The 23,909-nt window shown below is 43.9% G+C and overlaps 2 protein-coding genes across 5 annotated transcripts in view; one reads left to right on the top strand and one right to left on the bottom strand.

Annotated features, from left to right (window-relative positions):
• ANKRD6 (ankyrin repeat domain 6) overlaps positions 1-18,493 on the top strand; it is a 36,193-nt gene extending 17,700 nt beyond the window's left edge. The window contains exons 3-15 of one of the 4 annotated variants that reach the window (XM_009281935.1): positions 845-943; positions 1,502-1,600; positions 5,311-5,409; positions 6,532-6,630; positions 8,383-8,481; positions 9,130-9,207; positions 10,014-10,118; positions 10,370-10,507; positions 10,869-11,045; positions 13,123-13,275; positions 13,852-13,965; positions 15,738-15,849; positions 17,352-18,493. In XM_009281935.1, coding sequence (XP_009280210.1) covers positions 845-943; positions 1,502-1,600; positions 5,311-5,409; positions 6,532-6,630; positions 8,383-8,481; positions 9,130-9,207; positions 10,014-10,118; positions 10,370-10,507; positions 10,869-11,045; positions 13,123-13,275; positions 13,852-13,965; positions 15,738-15,849; positions 17,352-17,926 — 1,947 coding nt within the window. In that variant the 3' untranslated portion in view covers positions 17,927-18,493. Of the gene's footprint in view, positions 1-844; positions 944-1,501; positions 1,601-5,310; positions 5,410-6,531; positions 6,631-8,382; positions 8,482-9,129; positions 9,208-10,013; positions 10,119-10,369; positions 10,508-10,868; positions 11,046-13,122; positions 13,276-13,851; positions 13,966-15,737; positions 15,857-17,343 lie in introns of all 4 variants that reach the window. The other 3 variants (XM_009281934.1, XM_009281936.1, XM_009281937.1) reach the window with 3 other exon arrangements.
• A 3,597-nt stretch (positions 18,494-22,090) lies between these two features.
• Positions 22,091-23,701, bottom strand: LYRM2 (LYR motif containing 2). The gene is made up of 3 exons (XM_009281959.1): positions 23,690-23,701; positions 23,447-23,608; positions 22,091-22,497 (listed from the first exon to the last, which is right to left on the bottom strand). The coding sequence occupies exons 1-3, from the start codon at positions 23,699-23,701 to the stop codon at positions 22,417-22,419; spliced, it is 255 nt and encodes an 84-aa protein (XP_009280234.1). The 3' UTR covers positions 22,091-22,416.
• Between the last annotated feature and the right edge of the window lie 208 nt (positions 23,702-23,909).

Raw genomic sequence — 23,909 nt, 5'->3', positions numbered from 1 at the left:
GCCAGTAGTTTGCGTCTCCCTAGTCTTCAGTTTCTGGAAGGCTTGTAGAAAATTAATTTTCAGCTTTCTAGCTCAGCAAATGAGTTCAACAGTTGTTAGAGGGGAGATAGATGGTTAGTCAGGCAAGATGACTGCATCAGCATAATTTCTTTTGGAAACTTGGCCATAAAGGAAATAAACGGATGTAAGAAACTTGCTTGTTGCTGCTACGTGGCAGGTCGATGAGAAATGAAAGTCATTTGGACCTCAAGATCGCTCAGTTGCTTGAATAAAATAAGTCGATGGTCTTGCAGTTGTGGTCCTCGTCATAAAATTGCCTCCACTCTTAGCACTAATTGGTAAATTCATCAGAGGTGCTGAAGAGACCGATCTCATCTCATACTCCTTATCCTAAGCAGGGCTGATGGAGCCATCAGAGCCAAAACAAGACAGCCTCATCTAGTTAGTGTAAGTACTGGAGCATCATTATGATGAATTACGACAGCCTATAATTCCCTTTAGTTCCCTATAGGTACTGTTAATTATTAGACAGGTAGTGCCAAATGTGTTAGATTTACTGCCTTCTAATACTACCATATTTTTAGAACGCTTCAGCGCTGTATATGGGATTGTGATGACTTGAAAATATCTGTAAACAGTTGGTTTGTAGCTCTCTGATACTTTCAATAACTTCATTAATCTTGGAAACTTTAATGATAGCTGTTTATAGGGACTGTTTTCAAAGGCAGCTTGGATTTAACAGTAGGTGTGTTGAAGATGCAGCCCCTGTGTGTGAGGTGTGCATCTGCATTGAGTCAAAATGAGGTGGGTATGGTACTGATTACAAATTTGCTTCTTTTTGCAGGGTGATCAGACAGCATTGCACCGGGCTGCTGTCGTAGGGAACACCGATGTTATAGCAACTCTGATTCAAGAGGGGTGTGCTTTGGACAGACAAGACAAGGTAACAGGCAAAAGCAAAGCCCTGTGGGATGGCAGCCTTGCCAGCCAGTATTATTAAGGTCTCAGAGAGAAAGTTATGGTTTATACTCCTGAGTATCTGGTGCTTTGAAAGTAATTGGAACCATTACATTGAAAAAAAGGCTGTACCATCTCTTTAATATAAATTACTGATTTAGTTATTTTTTATATTAGACTGATAGTTTTTGATTTAAGAGTCTGGTCTCAGCTCATTAATGGAAGAATTAAAGAAATGTACAACCATAGCATGCCCTACGCAAAACACTGCACAGTTTCCCTTGATTATCCCAGAAACTGAGAATCCCAGGCTGTAAATTTAGTTTGGGAGTAAATATAACTAATTCCAAGTTCCAAACAAAAGAAATAACAATATTTTTAGCCTCTTCTAAAAATAACATAGAAAATAAGCTAGAAGGAAAGGAAAATGTTTTATTTTTTAAGGGACCAGGTGGGGCGTGCAGCTGCTGTTTTCTGAATGTAATGTTACTCTGCATGTGGGCACAGCACACTAACCTTCTCCTCTTGTGTGTGTGCTCTTCAGGATGGGAACACTGCTCTTCATGAAGCTTGTTGGCATGGATTCAGTCAGTCTGCCAAAGTGCTGGTTAAAGCAGGAGCCAACGTTCTTGCCAAGAACAAGGTGAGACCTACACCGGAGGAGCTTTCAGTCCTGGTGTAACATGGCTGATTCTCAGCACTGGAGATTTCTGGCCATGGCATTTCTCAGCAGGTGGGGGACCAGCTCCTGGTGGGATTTTTTTCTTCTTTTTTTGCATTTATTATACCTGGATGGTTCCTCCACAGGCATTAGGAAATTCTATTTTGACAGCTGATGCAGGAAGAATTCAATAGCACGTTGAATGATACATTAATTGTGGCTGAGGAGCACTACAATTCCTGTGGAAATCTCCACGGTGCTCTAATTTATACCAAGCAGATTCATTGTGATTGGTGTGATTTAAAATGAAAATGAATTGTACTAATGGGAAAATGGCATTCAAAATCCATTTTTTTTTTCCAGAAAGACAGCTGATGCAGGAAGAATTCAATAGCACGTTGAATGATACATTAATTGTGGCTGAGGAGCACTACAATTCCTGTGGAAATCTCCACGGTGCTCTAATTTATACCAAGCAGATTCATTGTGATTGGTGTGATTTAAAATGAAAATGAATTGTACTAATGGGAAAATGGCATTCAAAATCCATTTTTTTTTTCCAGACATTAAACAGCCAAATGAATGTAAGCCACAGAGGGGAAAAAAAGTGTATCTTTTGTTAGAAAGTTCTTCCTAATACCTGAGTGCTCTTACCAAAATCTTGTAATGAACCTGGATTATCTTCCTTTTGGTATTTATAATACCTTGAGAGCAGTTTAGAGGAAGGAATAACAAAGCAAGCGGTTTTAGTTCCACTCTAATTGTAATACCTGTGGGACACTTGTCTTCGATTCACTAATTCAAAAGTTAATGGAATAGTCTAGGAAATGGCGGTAGCAGCCTATGGTGTGAGCTGAGTTAGGGTTTGGACCGCTGTGCTGATGGGTTGGTCAGATCACATGGTTAGCACCGTGTCCTTCGTTACAGGCAAGAGAGCTTTGGGATGGCTTTATGGAGTCTCTGAGCATTTTTTGGTAAATGTCTCTCTAAAACAACAGTTGAAAGAGGCTAGCAAAGAAAGGGAAGAAGGGAGACAGGTGGCTAAAGTCCCAGATTTGGAGTAAAAAAGCACATTGCCTGGACGTATTGTTTCTGTATGTGCACGTGTGCATATATGCAGTATATACGCATATGTTTGTACAATTGTGGTCACTTTGTGATCTGTAGTTACCTCATCTTTGATACTATTTTATGTGTATTCCTTCTTTTATATTGTTCCAACTTCCAATTTTTATTTTCTGTAATTATTTTTTGCTGTAATGTTCACCTAGATTTGTATCAGAGGTACTTTAGACAACTTCCCATGCCTACACGTAACAGACAATAGTGCTTGTCTTTATAGTCCTGTGAACCATTATACTCCATGTGGCCGTGTATATGCGTACACTTATGTACAAAGGTGTGGGCTTAAGATGCAAGTCTGGTTATCCTGCATGCTTGGATGCCTCATGGTATTAGAAGATTTAGCTTACAATACAGCGTATGTCAACTGTTTGGAGACAACTTCTCTTGGAAAGTATGTGCACAGAGTAGCTCAGCAAGGCTGATGTCTGAAGTATAACTGGCAGACTTTAATACTGCGTGAGCAGCTCCTGCACTGGTCTTTGATGTCTTATCCGCACAATCCTCTCCCTTTGCATTTCACAGTTTGGGTGTTTTTTAATGGACAGGGTCTTTTCTCAGGAGCGGCTGAAAAATGATGAAATTGTGCATGCTTGCACACATGCACGTGCTTCTACCCCTTCTGCTTTCAAGAAAAATGAAGAGCTTAATTCTGCTTAATCCCAAAATGGTTTCTCTGGTCTCTCAACTTTTTACATTACTGCCAACAAAGCATGATCTTTCTGACAGCTTTTCTGGCAGCCAGGGCTGAGTGCCATGTGCAGGAGCACCCTACAGACTGTTGACTTACACCTGGGCATTGTGCGATTTTGGCTGGATGGGACAGATACGGGCTGCTAGATTTGCCAAATCCTGCTAAGCAGCAGAAGATGGGAGGAATTTGACTGTATTTTCTGTAACTCCTGGTTAATATCTCCTGGGACTGCTTGGGGAATGCTTGTATGGATGCACTTCCTGCAGCACAGCACCTTGAGCACAGTATATAAAAGAGCAATGCAATTGAAGATGGCTTCTATATTAAGTGAAATGCAGAGGCCAGACAGGACACCTGGGATTTTAAAGGCAAGTCAGGCAGGCATTTGAGGAATGGGACAACATGTGGGTAAACCACCTGGGTAGCCGTATTCCTCCTGTGCAGCAATCACCCTGGAGATGCAGTTTATTTTCAGTCAAGTTGGCTTAATAAAAACTCTTCCACTGTAATAGATCATCCCGTGAGATCAGTTGTAGCCTTCTTTTTAGACCCTCCATCAGTCTGTACATTCCAGTGAAGATTCAGTAGACCAGCGAAGACCCCCAGATCGGTACAACTCGGACCCACTCTCCCTCTCACAGAAGCTGGTGAGAGATTGGTCACCCTGTGGGAGGCGAGCCAGGGTGAGCCTGCTCTGTGAGCCCTGACCCCAGGCACCAGCACTCTGACTTCTCCCAGCATCGAGGTCCTCGCCCATCACCTACTGCACAGGACCTCTCTGCCTTCCCACCAGGGCCAACCTTCTGAACAGCAAATGATAAAGACATTGCAGAGGCTTTTCAGAGATAAACCCAGGAGGGAAAAAGTTTACACTTAAATGCAATTTAGCTGAGAAAGAAAATGTTTGCCTGCCACAGCTTAGAGACTACATTCAGGCCTGAAATAGACTGTAACGTGGAACTCAAGACCTAAGACCACATCTAAGAGTAGGCCTTTTGTAATTCAAACCCTGCAGCTTTGATCTGTGTCTTGAAAGCACAGGGCACAAATTAAAGGACATAATCAAGCCGAACAGACAGCCTAGTAAGCATGGGAAACCTTTTTACCTGAGCTGATTACATTTCTAGCTCCCAAGAGCCAAAATCCCCAAACATTTTCAGGCCAACAAAAGCCAAATGCTGTCAGAAAAACTTGTCAGACCAATAAAATCCTTCACAGTGTTAGAAAGACAAGCAAACTCTTCTTTGATTTCTGTCCATAAAAACTGCATGTTTGCTTCTTTCAGGAACCTTAGCATGTGATTCTCTGGGGTTTGGGTGGCTTTTTTTCCCCGTCTCATTTTGGCTGGAGGCTGGCATGCTTTCTGAACATTGAAGCTTCCCGATAGCCTAAAATCTGCATCCTGCCCTGTGAGAGCACCTACAGACCCAGCCAGACTTGGAGCTGGTTTGTGTTACAATCGTAAAGAAACAGAAATCTTGTCTGCCTAACACCCTGCAGCAGTCGTGGCCGACGTTGCTTGAGTTTGCCCAAAACATAAGAATTATATTTCTTTAAATTAAATACTTGATAGTGCGGTTTGATATTAATGAACCAGTCAGTTTCTAGAGTTTTTGCTTCCTGCAAACAGACTTGAGCAATGCAGATATTGTTAGACTGTCCAATTTCTGCCTTTACATCTCAGATAAATAATTTCCAGGGTGGAGAGGGTATTTCAGTCTCCAGGTTCATTCAGCTCATGTCTTCAGGAAAATAACAGTGACAGTTTCCCAGCCATGGGTGAATCTTCTTGTGGGAAGACCTGTGAGGTTTTATTTTTTAATGCTTATGTCCAATTTCTAAATACGGCTTTTATATTTTCCTGTATTTCTCTAAGGCAGGTAACACACCTCTTCACCTGGCTTGCCAGAATAGCCATTCCCAGAGTACTCGTGTTTTGTTACTTGGAGGATCTCGAGCAGACCTCAAAAATAATGTGAGTTTTGAAAAGAACACGTTCATTTTTGTGTGCCTTTGTTTTATCTATATTGCTTTAACTTGTAGAAATACTCAGAAATGCTTTAAGCTGTGATTTTTATTATAAATGCTATTGAAAAAAACCACTAACAAACCATCGTATACATCATGTACAGGAATGCTTTTGATAGGACTGCGCGATGCACTACTTGACTAACAAACCATCGTATACATCATGTACATGATGTACAGGAATGCTTTTGATAGGACTGAGCGATGCACTACCCATCTCTTGAGTGGGGATGGAAGGAGCCAAAGGGGGTTTTGCTGTTGCACAGAGCGAGGCAGCTGGTCCTTTGCTGCTTTTTGTGGTCCTGATGGCCTGACCCATATTACTGTCATGCAATTCCGCAAAAGGGCTCCTCTCTCAAAAAGATGGAAATCTTCAAGGAGTTTTGTGCCAGAGCAGGGAAAGCCTTCAGACCTGCCCTCACTAAGACAGATAATATGTATGTACTGAGTGTTGGTCTGTCAAATGAGGTAGATTCAAGGTGACTTCAATTTCAGACAGCTTTCCTCCTATTTTATAATGATTCTGCCGTGACAAAGGAAAAAAAAAAAAATCTACAAAAGGAAGCCAGATGTTTTTGTCCCTGCTTGATAACAAGGTGGGCAGCGGCACACAGAAATGGAAACCCGTGGGGCTCTGCTCCCAATCCCAGCTGCACATGTGCCACCCCTCGTGGGGATGCTGCTCTGGCCTCCACTCCTCATGTTTTCTTCATTATGTGCAACACAGAGTTGAGTTTCCAAATCACATTGGTTTGCAGTTCAGAAGAACAGATTTAATGTAAAAATATAAATCAGGTTTTGTAGTGCAGTAAACCAGCATTTTATAACTCCAGTATTTCCCGTCAGTGGTTAAAGAATTCGTACTCCTACCTTGCCTGACCCCAGCTCTTGCTAAACCTTCCCACCCATGACAGTAGATTCTGTACTGCGGAGAAGACAGCATTGCTCTTCAGCGTGTGGCATTTACTGCTCTTTTTGGTTTAATAGGATTATTTCATCCCTGAACACCATGACAAGTGCAAGCTTTCTTACTGCGATTACATGCTCAGAGCTTTGTTTCTGTTTGCAGGCAGGAGATACCTGTCTGCATGTGGCTGCTCGTTATAATCACTTGCCCATCGTTAGGGTGCTGCTCAGTGCTTTCTGTTCTGTCCATGAAAAGAACCAGGTCAGTGCATGAACCTCATTGCGACTCTGCGCCCTTTGCATACGGCTAGTTGTTGGAAAGAGGGATTCCTACCCAAGGAATCCCACTTCTCTCTGTGTTTCACTGTACCACCAAGGGCCTGAGCTTTTAAGAACAGCCTTAAAGTAATGGCGTATCAGTGGTTTATTATTTTGCCATCGCATTTGCATCATTTCTTTAAAGCATTGCCTATTGATGAGGTTCTGCAGTCGTATGTTGGTGTAGAAAGGGTGTTTGGGACAGGGGTAGCGGTGTAGGTGTAGGGGTTGGCGCTCCTGAGTCCTTACCAGTTCTGTGCAGAGCAGGACTAGGCAAGAGACTCAGTCATTTTATGGGGTTCCATTTTCTCCTCTGTAACGAGGTTTTAATGATCCTACGGCCATTACAGAGACATTGTGAAGCAGAACTCACTAATGTTCAGATGCTACGTAAGTGTGAATTTCTCTGGAATACTTTTCTTTGCTGCATTTTGCAGTAGTGGGAATTAAAAAGACTTAAAAGTGAAGAAAAAGTATGCTTTAAATTTAAAGTAATGATCAGTCTAACCTAAGATTAATCATCCATAGTTGGTTTATAGGGAAGTACCTGATTGCTGTACCTATAGCATAGCCTAACTGGGTGGTAGAAGGGAATGGATTTAGTACATTAGAATTTGTTAAATCTGCTAAATAAACAGATTATGTGGTGCTTAACCTCATCGTCTCATGTTCCTGGGAAGTTTTCCATGTGTAGTTGAGGATCATAAAGATGTTTTCTGATTTGTACATTTAATCTTGTTTCTTAGATAGGAGATATTGCAGCAAACAAAATGGGTCTCAGCATGTTAAATTTACTATGTAATTTTATTTGGAAATGAGTTTTTTAACTTGCAAAATGAGCTACTGAATATTAACTGGTGTGAACCTGGCCCGGAAAGACACCACTTTCCTTTATTCCCCAGTGCTACCTGAAGTTGTTCCATATTTGCACATATGATTTTATTTATGAACATGCCTCATCCCAGTTAGCAACAAGCAATAGATTTCCACTAGTCTTGAGGAGATCTAATTTTCTGAAGGAGAAATGCAAGGCAAAGGGGACAGGAGGGCATTATATGCACGTGTCCAGTCTGCCTTGAACAGCTGCTGGCTCTGTTACCAGTGCCCAAATCTGATCACAGCCGTCTTCACCTCACTGCACCGGGACAAGGGCAGGGCAGTGTGTTAGTGCTGGACCCGGATCGCCTCCTGGCTTTGGTCCAAAAACTGTTTCTCTTGAGGAATCTCATGAAGGGAACACCAGCCATCTCGCTGCTAGTACTTACCTGATTATTTCTGAGTAATGTGATACATGACCACGTGCACACCAAATAATCAAACCTGAAAGAAAAAAAAAAACAAAACGAGAAGGTTGTGGTGGGAAAACCAGTCCTGCCCTCAGATGTCGTATCCGTTTGCTGGCGGTAGAGCTGGGCTGTCTCCAAGCTGTGTCGTGTGTCACTTGGTTTAGTTAAACCAGATCACCAGTGCCCCAGCTGCATTTCTCAAAACCAGGCTGAAGTAGCTCCTTGCCCGCTCCTGTCCCCTTCCTCCCAGCTCTGCTTTTTTTATTGACCAGGCCTTATTTAAGCTTAGTTGTTGCATCAGTAAGTGTAGGTCTTTCGACTTCTGAGCATCTTTTAGGAAGGTGTGATTTCTGCAGGGTGAGACCCAAGGATGTGTGTTACACGGTTGCTTTCTGCTTTGTAACTTGCAGGCAGGAGATACTGCACTCCATGTAGCTGCTGCTCTAAATCACAGGAAGGTGGTTAAGCTGTTGCTGGAAGCAGGGGCTGATGCATCTGTTGTCAACAATGTAAGTAGGATGTGGAGTTTCTTTGGTATTTTGTGTTGGAATCAGAATCATAGAATGGTTTGGGTTGGGAAGGTCCTTAAAGATCATCTAGTCCAACCCCCCTGCCGTGGTCAGGGACACCTTCCACTGGACCAGGTTGCTCAGAGCCCCATCCAACCTGGCCTCGAACACTTCCAGGGATGGGGCATCTGCAACTTCTCCGGGCAACCTGTTCCAGTGCCTCACCACCCTCACAGTAAAATATTTCTTCCTAATATCTAATCTAAATCTACCCTCTTTCAGTTTAAAACCATTACCCCTTGTCCTATCATTACCAGCTATTACCTACACTCCCTGATAAAGAGTCCCTCCCCATCTTTCCTGTAGGCCCCCTTTAAGTACTGGAAGGCTGCTATAAGGTCTCCCCGGAGCCTTCTCTTCTCTAGGCTAAACAACCCCAACTCTCTCTCTCAATGCAGACTCTCTTCAACAGTCTCTCTAGTGTTGGTAGAAAATATTGGGTGTTAGAGTTGAATTAAATCTGGGTAAATGAAAGCAGTTAGTCACTATGCTGCTGTGCACAGAGCATGTGCTAACCTCGGGTGGAGAAATTCCACATTTCCAGCAGCTTGTGTTTTGAAGGAAATGCCGTTTTCTTTTTCCTCTCAGGCAGGTCAGACCCCTCTAGAGGTTGCCAGACAGCACAATAACCCTGAGGTTGCGCTCCTCCTCACTAAAGCATCACAGGTAGGTTACAAATCACTCCCCAGCACACACAAACACATGGAGCTGAGGCCAGTTACCCTAGAGGGGACATATCCCCTGGTCCTTAACCTTCTGCTGTGAAAGGTGCCTACGTTTCTGCTGGCATTGTGTGCTGGCCTCAGGTCTATTGACATGGAGCCTTTCAGTCCGCAAGCCCAGCAAGGTGTGCAGATTAAGCCTCAGTTTTAAGCACTGGCAGAGCTCCTGGCTGTCCTGACTGGCAGAGGACGGAGCAGCCAGAGGCACTTGTGCTCTGCGGTTGCCCTGTACCCAGAAGCTCCCAGGTTGTGTCCCTCTGCTGCCTGCCTCAGACTTCTCCCACCCCCCAAGATGGTTGCTCGCACTGGAAGATGCTTTGAAATGGGGACAAAATGTCCCGTTTATACTCTGCTGCTGTGTATGAAATGCTACAACGCTCTTCAGGCCGGAAGGCACATGGGAGGGCTCTGTATTCTGGTATGAGACCAGGTGTGATCCCTGCCCTGCTCTTCCTTGTCACCTCTGAGAAGGGCTTGGCTTGGCAACCAGCCCAGGGACACAGGAGGACACAGGAGGAGGCTCTCACCCCTCCAAGGGACAGCAAAGTGCCCTGATGGACTTAGCTGTGAAAACACACCACCACTGAGCTAGGAACACCCACATTGCTTGGCCCATCAGCATCCCTCTGGCAGTGCACTTCCTTTTATATATTGCCTTTTAGTAGAGGTGAGAAAGGTCTGCTCTGTTGCTTGGCTTCTGTGGTAGGAAAGAGTGTGACGCCACTGACTAACAGTGTGGTCTGCCTTCAGGTCTCGCGCTTTAACCGTGGAAGAAGCCTGAGGAAGAAGAGAGAGAGGCTGAAGGAAGAAAGGCGAGCTCAGTCGGTACCACGGGATGAAGTGGTACAGAGCAAGGTACAGCCCAGCATTACCAGCTACATCTGCTGCAAGGAGGGAGCGTAAATAAAACCCATCAGGACTAAATCTGTTTGGAGCCATCACTTGTGCATGACCACGGCAGCTGTCTGAGGCAGTCTGTCGTGCTTTGCTGCTAAAGAGTTACCCACTCATGTGTGCAGAGCAGCTTAAAACTGGGAAATTGAAGAAAAGGCACCTTTTCCCCATCTCTGCAACTGCTCTGAACTCTCTGTCTTTGCTTCAAGCAGGGCAGCGTCTCAGCTGCTGACGACACACCGAGCAGCGACCAGCCACCACAGAGGAAGAGCGATCTGAAGGATGAACCCCGCTCAACCTCACCAGATCCCAAAGGGAAGAAGAGCAAAAAGAAAAAGCCAAAGGAAAAGGTATCAGTAGATTTAAAACAGCAGAAAAGGGATAGTTGTTAAGCAGTAATACAGGTGTCCCTTCAGCGTGTCGGTGAGTCAGGGCAGCAGCCCCGGCGTGCTCACGGGGCAGAGGTAGCCTTCAGACAAAACTGATTTCTGGTGGGGAAATTCTGCTGTTAAGGGTCACACGAACCAGATTTGTGTGGAAATCTGGTTATTGTGCTGACAGACACCGAGGTTGTGGCCAGGCACTGCAGCTGGATTGGTGTTTTAATCAGGTTTTTGCTGTAATTGTCACGATGGATTTGTCCCGTTCCCACCAGGAATAGTTTACCAGGGGACTCATAAATAGGGAAAACGTTGTGTGTATTTTATGCAGGTTTCAGCACTCTCGGACCCCATCTCCCCAGCTGACCAGCAGACACTCCCTCAGCCCCAGCAAAATGTGCCTAAGCGCAGAAGTAAGCATCACTGCTCCTCTCCGCCCCCTCCCCACGAGGTCCGAGCCTACCAGCTGTACACGCTCTATCGAGGAAAGGATGGGAAGGTGATGCAGGTGAGCCGGCCGCTGCCCTCGTGGAGGGAGACACGGGGAGCAGCACTTGCCAGTCGAGGCACAGTTAGCTAACGGATAGAAAACGCACTAAATTAACTGCACTCTTAAGGGTATGAAATCACAACTGTGGATTTGTTTTCCCTGTCTAGGCTTCAGCTGCATTTTGGCCTGAACTCTAGTAAACAATAAGCTGGTTTTGTGTGTGCTAAGGAAGACATACTTAACTAGTTTTGATCTACAAAGTACTTCCTTTTTGGAGATAAGGTGTGAACAGTGATTGGAAACGACACTTTTTTGGAACTTTTACGATACACTTTGAAATATTAAGATTTCCAACAGGAAATGCAAAGAGCTTTGCCAGTGAAAATAAACAAAAGCAGTGTGCGAACACTGAAGCTTACTACCTGAACCAAGAGCCTGAGTACGCTCAATACATTTTGTTTCAGTTCTGTTTATTGCAACATGTCTTTGGCGATTCTAGAATTACTGGAGGCAGGAGCTGCACAGAAATTGGTTCACAAATAAACCTGGAGTTACCAGCTCGTGTGCATTTATTCCAGTTTAGAGACTGATATTTTACTCATTTTATTATGTAAGTATTTACCAGTACACATTTCTAAAGAAGCATGAAAGCAGTCAGCAAATTACCCTGTAGACATTGTAAACGTCTATATTGTTGTTTTTTTAATATTGCCCTCCTGTACCTCTGGGAGGTCAATCCTTTCATTTCCTTAGCTTCTCACATCCATCCACCAGCTCTCCTCGGTCCCTTGCTGTAGTTAAGAAGTTCAGCAGATTCTGAAGATCACTGAAGTCAGACTTCAAAGGTTTTACTGGCCATATTTCCCAACATCGCGCTGTGTAAGGCTTGGGAAATTTCCAGACAGGGGCATTATGGGATTATCCTAATAGCAGACATGAGGAAGGATGGAGGACCTTTCATATGTTAAAAGCAGCATCTCCCTGCCCCTAGGATCTGATGGTAGGAGGATGGGCCAGTAGGGAAGACTTGGGGAGCAGGAAGAAAGATGCAGAGAGCAGATAGGATTTGTATACAAATCTAATCTATTCACAAAGATTAGCTTAATAGAGCTAGACTCCCTTATAGTATTTCCTGAAATACGTGACACTCCTCTCTCCCCTTCTTTTTTGCTCGGCTGTCTTCTTTGATGCCCTCAGGCACTGAATAGCAAACAGAATTTCTTAAGTACATGTACTTCTGAAGCTTTCTTGAGTGCTCAGCAAACCACTCACCTTCCCCTGCCAAGGGACTAACCCCCAATTTCTGAAACGGTACTGCAGGGCCAAAGGAGAGAGGGAGGCTCCTCTGCAGACAGGTTCAGAGGAGACGCTTTGGGCTCCTGACTCACCCCCCTGAAGGAGCCCATTCCTGCCTGCGGACTGCAGAGGAAGCCGATGAGGATTAGCTGTCCTCGCTTAAGGGAGCCTTTTGTGACCATCTCCCTGAGAGATTTAAATGTGGTCAGTGCAGCTCCCTTTGCAGAGGAGCCTTGGGATGGTGTCATGCAGGTCAAAGGAAGGCAGCGGTGTGCAGAGCAGATACGGGTCAGCTGAATGCCAGCAGGGTGAAGGCAGACAGGAGCAGTGAGACCTTGCCATACAGTACAGGGGAGGAAAAACAAAAAAGGCACATTATTGGCATTAGATTAAAAAACAAATGCACACAAACCCACACACATCCACAAAATCAGATTTTTTTTGTACAATTCAGAATTACAGCATCGAGACACGGGGTGTAGGCCTGTAATGTGGTATCCCCTCATACAGCACACAGTACCACGGCATACGTGATCTGAGCTCATTGATGCTTGTAGCCCCAGTGAAATCAACACTGCTGTGTGTTAGGATGTCCATATAAATCAGATCAATCCTTTTCTGGTCTGTGCTTTTCCAATTAATAGCCTGTTGGCTGAGCTACTGTAAGGTGTTATCAGGAGGGTGAGATACAGTAGATGGTACAGAAGAACCCAAGACTGACTCAAGGAGGCTGTGATAATGTTGCAAGTGCACTAAGAGGACAGCGGGATGCAGCAGGTAAACGTATTACTCCTTTCAGGCACCGATAAATGGATGTCGTTGTGAGCCCCTGATAAATAAACTGGAGAATCAGCTGGAGGCAACGGTGGAAGAGATAAAAGCTGAGTTTGGGACAGTACAAGATAAGATGAATGTTAAGCTGGGCCAGATGGAAAGCAAAACTCAACATCAAGTAAGAATATGACCTGGAGGTCTGCTTGCCTACATGACTATTAGAAACATATCCTTAGCTTAATGAGTATTTTCATTGTCATGATTCGTTTATTGCTTCTTGTGTTGTAAAAACGAACCTGAAAGCTAATACTCAAGACCAGGGAACTGTGACATTCCACAGGGATCTAATGTTGCAAACCAGGGTCTTGAGAAAAACACATTTAATGTGTTAAGTGGCTTCCGGTGCTTCTTTAGACAATAAATCTAAACTGCTTGAGGCCCTAAGAGGGAAACCTAAAGACAGAAGGCAGTCCTACAGCTGGTCGGTTCATAATTGGAAAAATCCCTCTTGCTGAATTCTGTTTGCACTGAGATTCAAGATCCTCTAAATTATTTTTTATTTTTAATGTAATTGTTATTCATCGATAATTTTGTGATTGAACCTTTTTGCAAGCTACATCTAATTGTAGTTGGCAGCATTCCTAGAAATGAAGACTGAAAGACAGACTGTACTTTGACTTACAAGGTTCACAGATGGGGGCTTTGTTTGGTTTTTAACATGATCATCTCAGCTAAATTGTGTTGTTTTCCACAGCTCCGTGTTTTAGACAAGCTTATGGCTGAGCGGCTGTCCGCAGAGAGAACAGAGTGCCTTCACCGCCTGCAACAGCACACTGACCTGGAAAAAAATGAGGGGGAGAAACGGCAGGTAAGGCTTGAAACACCTACTCCCTGTTCGCTCAGATGGATCAGCTCAAGAGTTTCGTTCCAGCAGGCAGGGAGAATACTGGAGATTTATCTCATCTGTTGAAACAGGCAAAGGAACTTCAAAGAACAACTTATTCCTATCCACCACCTTAATCTCTAAACCAAACTTATAAAGCTTTTGCATTAGAAGTGAGGAATGTGAAATCCAGTCCCACTGTCATAATTTAATTTGGTGGGTCTGAAGTGTGGGATCTATAACAAAATATCTTTTTTCTAACATAGTGCTTTGCAAAAATTCCTACCGCTAAATTTTTAACAGTTGTGCTTTCAGCTTTTGCTTAGTTAAAGGACGTCTGCAGGAACGTCTGCAAACAGCAACAAAGGCTTAAGATCTGTGGTGTTCCTTTTACTTCTCATCCATTTGGTTGTGTGCCCTGGGAATCTTTCCCTTCTCCTCTGTCTGATCTTTTTTTTTCCCCATGCATTAAAAGGCTGCAGTTCTTCCCTCTGACTTTGGCAACAGTGCGCCATCTCCAAGCTGTGTATTACTGCCAATAGGCAAGTTCTTTTTGTATGCTTGTTTAACCAGCATTACAAGAATAACTGTTCCCGTGGAGATCCAGCTCTTGCCCCTCTAGCTTCTGCACAAACTCACCATTAAAACATGCTAAGAAATTTATATTTCTCTACTCACATAGGTAAACTTAAAATACAATTAATTTTCTCATTATTGGTATTTGTGTAAGCATTGAGAAATACACTTTGTGCTAGTAAAAGGTCATGACTTTTGTAAGACAGTTCCAAATCTGTGGTAAAAGCCTGGCAGCTGTTATAATCCTAGCATAAGCTACTGATCAAGGTACTTCGGTCTAACATTCGCAATACACTTTTCTCCAAAGAAAAGTACTTCTCAAACTAAGGCAGCTTTAGTTTTTATTTCATAGTAAGAGACATAAGTATTATATTGGCTTCCGAATGTCTGAGCTTGTGCTCCATCTCCTTGCAATCTCCATTTAAGAAATGAGATACTGGAGTGATACATCAGGTGAACTGAAATTACCATTAAGCGGTATCAGCTGTTCCTGTTCTGTTGGGTCTAATTGAAACTACTGGAAAAACTGAGTTGGGCTTTACTAAATGCATGGCCTAAATGTCCATGTGCATAGGAGGGCCTGACCTAAATTCGTGATGTCATATGAACAAGAGGGTAAAAGAGCTACTCATATTTTAAATGATTACTGGCAAATGCCTCTGCACCTGACACTTATTAAGCACCTCTGTAATTTGAAAGCCGTTAGTAATTTATCATTTAGAGTTGGACTCATCTTTATCACCGAATGAACAGAGCAGCAGAGGTTGGTAATGGTATAAAGCTGTGTCCCAGAAGCGTCTAATTTGAATTTCACTCTTCAAAATGGCAGCTTTGACCACACGTGATGTTCCTTGCACCTAGCAAGTACCATTGACTGTATGATTAAACAAGTCAGCCTTGATCGGAGGACTCAGAGTTGCATTTGAAGTAGCACATTCAAATCTAAGAGGGGGTAGCTTGGACTAAAGAGGGTGCCTTTCATTAGCTAATGCATGGTTCTTCATCTTTTCTGATTTGCAGTCCTTTAAATATTCCCAGTGGCAGCACGCATATCTGTACAGGGAGTCTAAGCCCACAGATACCAGGCTTGCTTCCCTTTGTCCCTGCCACACGTCCTCAGCAGCCCAGGAACCATAGGATCTAATCATAGGATCATCTAACTTACAGTCTCTTTCTCATAGATTTCCTTGGTCGATGAGCTGAAGACTTGGTGCATGTTGAAGATTCAGAATCTGGAGCTCAAGCTTTCTGGAGATTCCAGGTCATCAAGACCAAAATCAACTTTGTCCACTTGTGAGTCCCTCACTGAGACCCTGGATACTGAGAACAACCCCCACAGTGCCAAGGACTGTAAAGCCAACCAGCCCATGCTGCAGTCAGAGGGCTCCCACCAGCATTCCTGTATCACGCTCCCAAACAGCCTCTTGGAAGATGGGGGAAGGAGCAGAGTCCAGATGCCGGAACAGAGCTTTGGGCAACAGTTTTGCATTCAACAAGATGGTGCGTCAGGTACAACCTTGTCAGGTACTTAGAGGCCATATTCATTCAAAGGCGAGCTAATTAACTGAGGGATACCTGTATTAATACCACAGATATTAATTCTGGCTGTGTGCTTTCCTCCATCCATGTGCATAATGTCTTGGGATTAGAATACACTTCAAGGCAACCACTGGGAATATTGTAAGACATGGTTGGGTGGAATTCCAGTAGCTCTTCCTGATGCTTCCATGTCACTGTGTCTTTGAAGCCAAGTTTTTTGATGCTCTGAATAACTCTGTTTTCTGAAATTTCTCCAGCTTCCCAGTCAGAATTGCTCCCACCCCATTGTCTGTCAGGAAGGTGTGCAGATTATCCAAAGTCTGCTGAAGAAAGTGTATTCTATTTAGTGCTTTTCAGATGTGTGGAACCTCTAATGGCAGGGTGCAAGGATGTGAACCTAAAATACTCATTTCCCTTGTTAACATTCAAACTGCAAGGATATAGAATAAACCTCCCACTGTTTCCTCTTTCCTTGAACCAAAGTCTGTTTAATTATTAGTTCATTTGACAAGAACAAAAACAGCTGAGAACATTCAAGGCCGTTCAGGGAATGTGGCCACCCGAAGATATGGAAGACCTTGGTTCAAGCCACCTCTCTGTGCTTGGCCAGGGAAGCTTCTGAGGAAAAAAGAAATGGGCAGGATGCCCAGGTCTCCACAGCCAAGGAGAGCGCTATCGAAGCCCTGGGCTTCTGTAAGCCCCCCAGAGCTATCAGTGCCCTGGGGGGCATTGTATATGCCCCCCAAAACACTATGCAAAGTAAACAGACATGGACATGGATACCCCATCAGACTAGAAAGGCAGAAGACCACACAGGAGATCTTGTGGCAGCATGAACAGTTGGCATGCATTGAACAGTTCAGGAGCATCAAAATGTGTTATCTTTGCAAAATTAGTGGGGCTTCAGTTCCAGTAGAAGCAGGGGGTTCATAAATATCAGCAGACATAAACTACTTTGGGAATCTAGCCTGATCTTTGTTACATGTCCTTCTGGTGACGTCCTTTGATTGTTGTCAGTCTGTAGTCCCGCAGCCGCAATGCAGTGCCTCTCTGCCTGAGCCAGCTTTTCTCTTTTAATGACTCTCTGTTGTATCACCTGACTGTGAAGATGCGATAAACTAATACAAGCCTCTACAATGTACACACAGCACGGTACATGGGAAACCGCATCGTTCATCGAACAATGAGGATTTCTGAATGCTAAAATAAATGTCCAGAGCTTTTCTAAATACATATGTATATATTTTATTCTGTAGGTACAGAGCAACAGTTAATCGTTGGTGGACCAGTTTCTTCTGCCCCTGCTCAAGACGTCAGGCCAAAGGACAAAGCTGTTAGTGCCAGCACGTTCCACAGGTTCCAGCAGGAGCTGCCCTCCTCCGAGCTTTTGGGGTCCAAGTTAAGACACGTTAAGGTTCAAGCTGCTTTGCAGCCCTTGACTGAACCTGCAAAGGCTGAACCACAGAGCGGCTACTTCATTGACAAAGGAACTCAGACAAAGAAGTCCAGCAAAAGTGGGCAGTCAAGGCACAAAGCTCTGCACCACGCCGCCGGGGCACATCACAGCCAGGAGCAGCAGCCCTCCGCCCTGCCTGCGGGACAGCCGCCTGCCCCTCCGCTGAGAAACACCTCCCAGGCCCTGGAGATAACACAGTACTTCTTCGAGGCTGTTTCCACACAGATGGAGAAGTGGTATGAACGGAAGATAGAAGAAGCCCGGTGCCAAGCTAATCAGAAAGCGCAGCAAGACAAAGCTGCGCTCAAGGAACATATTAAAAGCTTAGAAGAGGAGCTCAGCAAATTAAGGACTAAGGTGCAGAAAGAGAGCTAGCATCTACCAAGCAGGTAAAGACAAGCAATGCGACTCATTTTGGAACCCGCTGTACAGGAATCTGGAATATTGTTAGATATATGCATTTGTAGTGCCTGGTACATCCAAACAAAATGCTCTTTTTCAGGAGTAGAAATAACTTTGGAAACTCCAGAACCGAGGAGAATTCATATGCAGACTGTACTGATGACAACGAGATGCTGCAGATTAGATCCTTCCTCTGTTATTTCCAAGAGTCCGTTAAATATTGCACTCCCAATTTCCAGGTGCTGCTTGAAAACACACTGCATTAGAAACCAAAATTGCTTTCTGAAAAAGGAATTTCCTTATTTCCACATAGGTCATGTGTGGCTAGAGGGTTTCACTGTATGCTACATGTAAACACGTGGCGATACCAATACTGAAATAAATCCAGGATGTTTGAGAGCTTTTGACAGAAGTTCCTTAGTGATGAAGGGCTGTTGATACTATTTTAGATACTGCCCACGGCCTCCCTGTAGTCAGGGGAGAGAGGCTACAGAACCAACTCAAATTACAAGCCCGCGTAGGTGACAGGTGCAGGCTTCCAGCCGGGAGAGGCCAGGCTCCCACCGGGTGCGATGCTAAGGTGACTCATCCCATTAGGTACAGAGGCTGTGGTTGCCATCTTGCTTTTCTTTTGGTTTTACATTATTAAAACAAATGCTAAATTAGGTTTGTCTTTTTTTTTTAATGGTGTCCTGGTTGCAAAGCTCCTTGTGGTTACACGGTTGTTGGGGCCGTACTCGAGTAATCTGACCGAGAAGTTTTGTTTAGGGCATGGATGGCAAATATTTTACCATAACCATGCTCTACCTGTTAGGTATAATTTTTATATAAAACTTTTTTCCTTCAAGCAGCAAATGGCTGAATTCTCTACTACTGAAGAAGCTTGAAAAAGTTCTTTAGATAAAGAAGTGAAAGCTTGGTTCCCTGTACTCAGATGTTTCTTCTTCTGCAGAGTCAGGATTTTCTCCCAGACACCTTGTCCAGACTGTCTTCCTTCGTTCCTCTGAATGATTCCTCTCTGTTTTTTCCCTTGTATCTCTAAAAAGAGAGGCCGGGCCCTGGTGAATCTGCAGGTCTTAGGACTGCTTTCACAAACAGTCCCACAAAATAGAACTCAACGCCATTTTACAGTTTTTATGGATGCCTTTTGTTATAAAATCAAAACTTAGAATGAGCAATGTCGTCCAGGCTGACAGACTCCAAATAAACCAGAGGCACCGTAACTTGTTGCGTCTGCACCCCTTTAGGGTTTCCTCCTTAACCTCTGAGAAGGCTCCATCAGATTCTGTCAGAAAAGTAAGTTTACTTAACAGATCATGATAGAACCACTGTTCAAAACCAATTTGGATACAGGATAGTACTGTTATGCCAAGGAGAAAGAGATTTTTTTTCTGTACCGAGGAGCCCTAAAATCAATACAAAATACTTTACAGTATTGAACACACCATTGACTAATCAGTAATTAAGCTTTCGTCTTCTTAGCAGATGTATAAAGCAAAGAAAATTGTATTATATAACAATATTTTTAAAGCACCTGTTAATGCACTATCAAGACAAGAAAAGTCTATCTGCTGTTATGGAAACACTAGTTTTATTGCTCTGACTTCTGTAGTCTAAAATAGACACTTTCATACGTTTACAGTTTTGTTTAAGCTACTGTAGGAACGCAGAGGCACGCTATTTAAGTTTTGTATCATCTTGATAAAGTGAATGTTTTGCCAAGCAATTAAAATAAGCGTTGCTCAGAAGTCTGTGTTGCTTGGAAGTCTGTGGTGTCATGTTTTTTCTAGCCAGAGAAAATTGACAAAATCCCCTCGTTTCCTCGGAAGGGGAAGCAGAAAATTTGGACTTTGACTTCTAAGCTTTTGCATAGACACTTTCATACGTTTACAGTTTTGTTTAAGCTACTGTAGGAGGCACGCGGCACGCTATTTAAGTTTTGTATCATCTTGATAAAGTGAATGTTTTGCCAAAAATAAGCGTTGCTCAGAAGTCTGTGTTGCTTGGAAGTCTGTGGTGTCATGTTTTTTCTGCCAGAGGAAAATTGACAAAATCCCCTCGTTTCCTCGGAAGGGGAAGCAGAAAATTTGGACTTTGACTTCTAAGCTTTTTCATTTGTGGCTGTAGAACGTGGAAAGGGGGTCTACCGTCTGTCCCGAGGGAGGCTGCGGGGACCCACTGCCACCTGTTAGCTGATGCACGCACCCACCGTTTCGGAAGTTACTGGCACAGGGCCGAGTTGCACAGCTGATCACACACACGCTCCCGAGCTTGCGCGAGTGCCAGGGCAACGGAAAGGCTATGGCGTTAGCTAATCTGCTCCACGTACGAACTACACTACCAAGGTAGCCATTGGAGCGGTAATGTGCAGTAACTAAGGGAGCAGTAATTTAAGACAGTAACTTGGCTGCAGAGTACTGATTTCAGAGGTTTTCTGAAGCCAACAAGGGTACTGTAAAACAAAGGGAGGCATTTTCTGCTAATTGCTTTCTACTTCCCTCTGTAGTCCTCCCTCCTTCAAAACTACTACAGTTGAAGGACTTCCTTACAAAATACCCGTATTACCTACCCTTCTCCGCAGCGCACACTTGGAGTAAATTTACATACCCTAGCAGTCTGTACTTGGGCTCCTCAAGGCTTCTGGCAGGCAATTTTATCTTGACAAGCCCACAAAGCAGTGGAGGTGACAGGCAGCAGCACTCAGGAGGTCAGTGGCTGTCCAGGGCACTGCCTGTCAAGATCTATTCCTGGGTTATGTGGCCACAACCTGGAAACGTAGGAACTGGAGTCAAATGAGTAAGGCAGACTCAGGGGTCCGAATGGAAAGCACTGCGATGAGGCGGCAGGGGAAAGGCTCCTAATTAAGGAGCAGAAATCAAACCACTGGCTGAAGGGAAAGGGAAGGCTACGTTTAAGAACAAGCCGACACCGATTGTGGCTTTGTTTAGGCAAACTTCCTTTCTAAACAGCATTTTCTGGTCACGTAAAAAATCTATCCCCAACACACTAATGTTCTGTCAGTGTATTCTACCAGAAAACGTTAAGAAAATGTAGATCCTTAACAAAATATTTAGACATACCTATTTTTCACTGACTGATGAGAAGCTCAAAGGCTTCTGTCTGTACAAACCTCAACTCTTTAGCAGCCTCACTGGTTGCCTGAGCCGCATCCTTTACTGCAAAGCTAAATAAACATCATAGGAAAGGATTCTACAATGACTTTCAGAAGAATAATTAGGAAAAAAAAACCCCACGGCATTCTTTCTTGTTAAGCAGCAACTTTTTGCAAAGCAGCTTTGCTGAAGTGTGTAGCTTTGAAGACCCTTCGTTTGGCTGCAGCAGGAAGCATACTTCCTGCACCCGAGTGGGGTCTTCCTTCCTCCCGGTAGCCTGGAAGGGGAATACTGTCCCGTCCCTTCCCTTGTGCCAGCGGCGGCACGGACCGGACTTGCTGTCAGGCAGTCCGGCTCACGAACTGGGCAGAAAGCCTCCTGGGCAAGGGGAGGTGGCTCCCCGAGCGAACTGTAATAGCGGGGCGGGAGAGGGAAGGGTTCCTGCCTCTCTTGAAACCACAACCTAAACTGCCCACAGCTACTGGATAGTCAGCTAGCTATCTACTGTTGTCTGGCTGTTTATGTTGAGACAATCCCAGACTCGCCTTGGCATTTTTAAATTATATGGGGGGGGTGGGAGAGATATACTGTAATTCACAGGAAGGTAAGAACAGTTGCACGCTAACAATTAGAAGTGGAGTAATACGGCATTTGGAAAAACAGACGACAGTATTTGCAGTTAGTATTCTCTATTTCTAATTCTACTTTATACTGACTTTTAAATACTAACTTGAATGTAATCTTGTTAACTTGGTAGTAACTGTTTCTGGGGCTAAAATCTCTCATTTTCATATATAAAGACCTCCCCTTTTAAGTTTTATTCAGCTATAACTGAAAATCAACATCTACATACAAAACATTTCCTTAATGTTTTATCATGTTTATTTGTTTTGGGCCCATTTGTTTATCCCAAATGCTTTTCTAATCCCAAATTTTGGTAAAAATCCTTGGCACAGTACAGAAAGAGCTGTTACCACTATGAATATTACCACTTGAGTTACCACAATAGAAAACAGACAAAATAATCTAGCTTCTATTTATTTTCCATTTCCTTGGCGTAACACTGCTGTTGTAATTTTTGGTGCTTTCTGCTTTTCCTACAGCACATGCTACATCATCCATTCAGGTCGTTAAAGTCCTTTGTGTCTGAGTGATTTCCACATGGGAGGGTAACCAAACCGAGAAGAGGACGGGGAAGGGGAAAAACCAAACAAAAAAACCTCACTGCGGTAGATTCCACCTTCAAACATGACCAGGTTGTCAGCAAAGGCTGCTATTATAACCACATTGCGGAAAAAATACCATGCTTGTTCGCAGCAGATGAAAGTCCAGCTGTCAACAAAATTGAGATCAGGATTTTGCCAGCTTAAGCGTTCTTTGCAGTTCCTGAAGTTGCATGTTGCCCTGAGTAATCATCATCCTGATTGTGTCCTATAAAACAAAATGGAATCTACTGAACTGCACGTCCGTACACAGCACAGGCTTTACACAAGCACGCAGATTTTAATCCATTAAAATACATACAACTCTTACCAGCACTACTGTGATCTATTTATTTGTGTGAAGTAACACTATAGTCACCGAGATGGTTAAAAAACAGGTGCATAAATGAATTAATTTTCTCCAATTCCTTAATGATGTGTTTGGGGGCCGGTTATGGCTTTGCTTTAAAACTCAGTTTCGAACTGGATTTGAACCCCTAATAATGTTTTCTTTATGCCTCTGTGTCTACCGCCTTTGCAAGGATGTAGCGACAGCTGCACGTGGGCATTATGGAGACGGGTGCTTTACAGCCCAAGTGGACGTTTCTCTCAACGTTATTTTTATCCAAGTACTGTAATGCTTTGTCTGCATAATTCAGCCACCAATTCCTTGAGCACTGGCTAGAAAAAGGAACAAACTAGAAAGCAGAGGACAGGAGACATACGAGAAATGTAAAGGTTTCTGCATTTCATACATGCTTCATATCCACAACCATCCAATTTGACTGTGTTCAGCTTGAATATAGTTGAAATTAAAGATGAAAAAAAAAAGCTATAGAAAGCTTGACCATTAATAAGTTTGCTAGTTATCGTATTATTCAATACAATTTTTCTGATTTGTGGTTTGAGTAAGCAGGATTTGTCTGGTTTTTAGCTTTTTAATTCCAGATTATTATCTGGAAATCACGCAAACATTACTACTGCCAATAGGGGGGATAATATTTAGAGATGCTGAATTATTCTTCACATAAATGCTTCTTAAGAGACAGTAACAACAGGAGCCTTCTTACCAGTCTAGAAGTGACACCTACAAAACAAACCCACGTGACAAAGCACAGGACCGCGCACTGATCATTCCCGAGGGCAGGCGGTCAGGGTTGCGGGTTCCCGACCCTCACCTCTTCTGTAGCACCTTTATTTCTTCTGAATTCCTCCCTGGTCCAGTCCTTTAAATACTGGCGATCTGCTTCCGCAGGGACCTCACGAATAGCCCGCAGGATCTTCCTGTATAACTGAAGAACCTGCTGTCGCCTCAGGAACTGGGAAGGAGAGAGGGAAGTCTATCCCCTGTCCCAGGACAATCTATTGAGAGCTGTACCCTCAGCGGCTTTGTTTGCTTTGAGGGACGTTTAAATGAACACCAAGTTCCCCATCGCCTTTTCTAAACCATGCAGCATGGCCTTAGATCCCAGTCCAAGAAGCTCAGAGTTCGTACAAAGGAACAGCCCAAATGTGGAACATGTTTCGGTGCCCAAGGCTAGCTGTACGCACAAAACGCAGCGTTCAGAAGGGCAGCGTTTAGAAGGGCGAGCGCCAGCTCACCCTCCCGGCCACCTAGGAGGACTGCCCGCCCGCCGCCGC

The sequence above is a fragment of the Aptenodytes forsteri genome, unplaced genomic scaffold (assembly GCF_000699145.1).
Source record: "Aptenodytes forsteri isolate BGI_AS27 unplaced genomic scaffold, ASM69914v1 Scaffold20, whole genome shotgun sequence".
In the NCBI taxonomy this organism is placed as follows: Eukaryota; Metazoa; Chordata; class Aves; order Sphenisciformes; family Spheniscidae; genus Aptenodytes; species Aptenodytes forsteri.
This window is presented reverse-complemented; position numbering and strand designations above follow the sequence as displayed.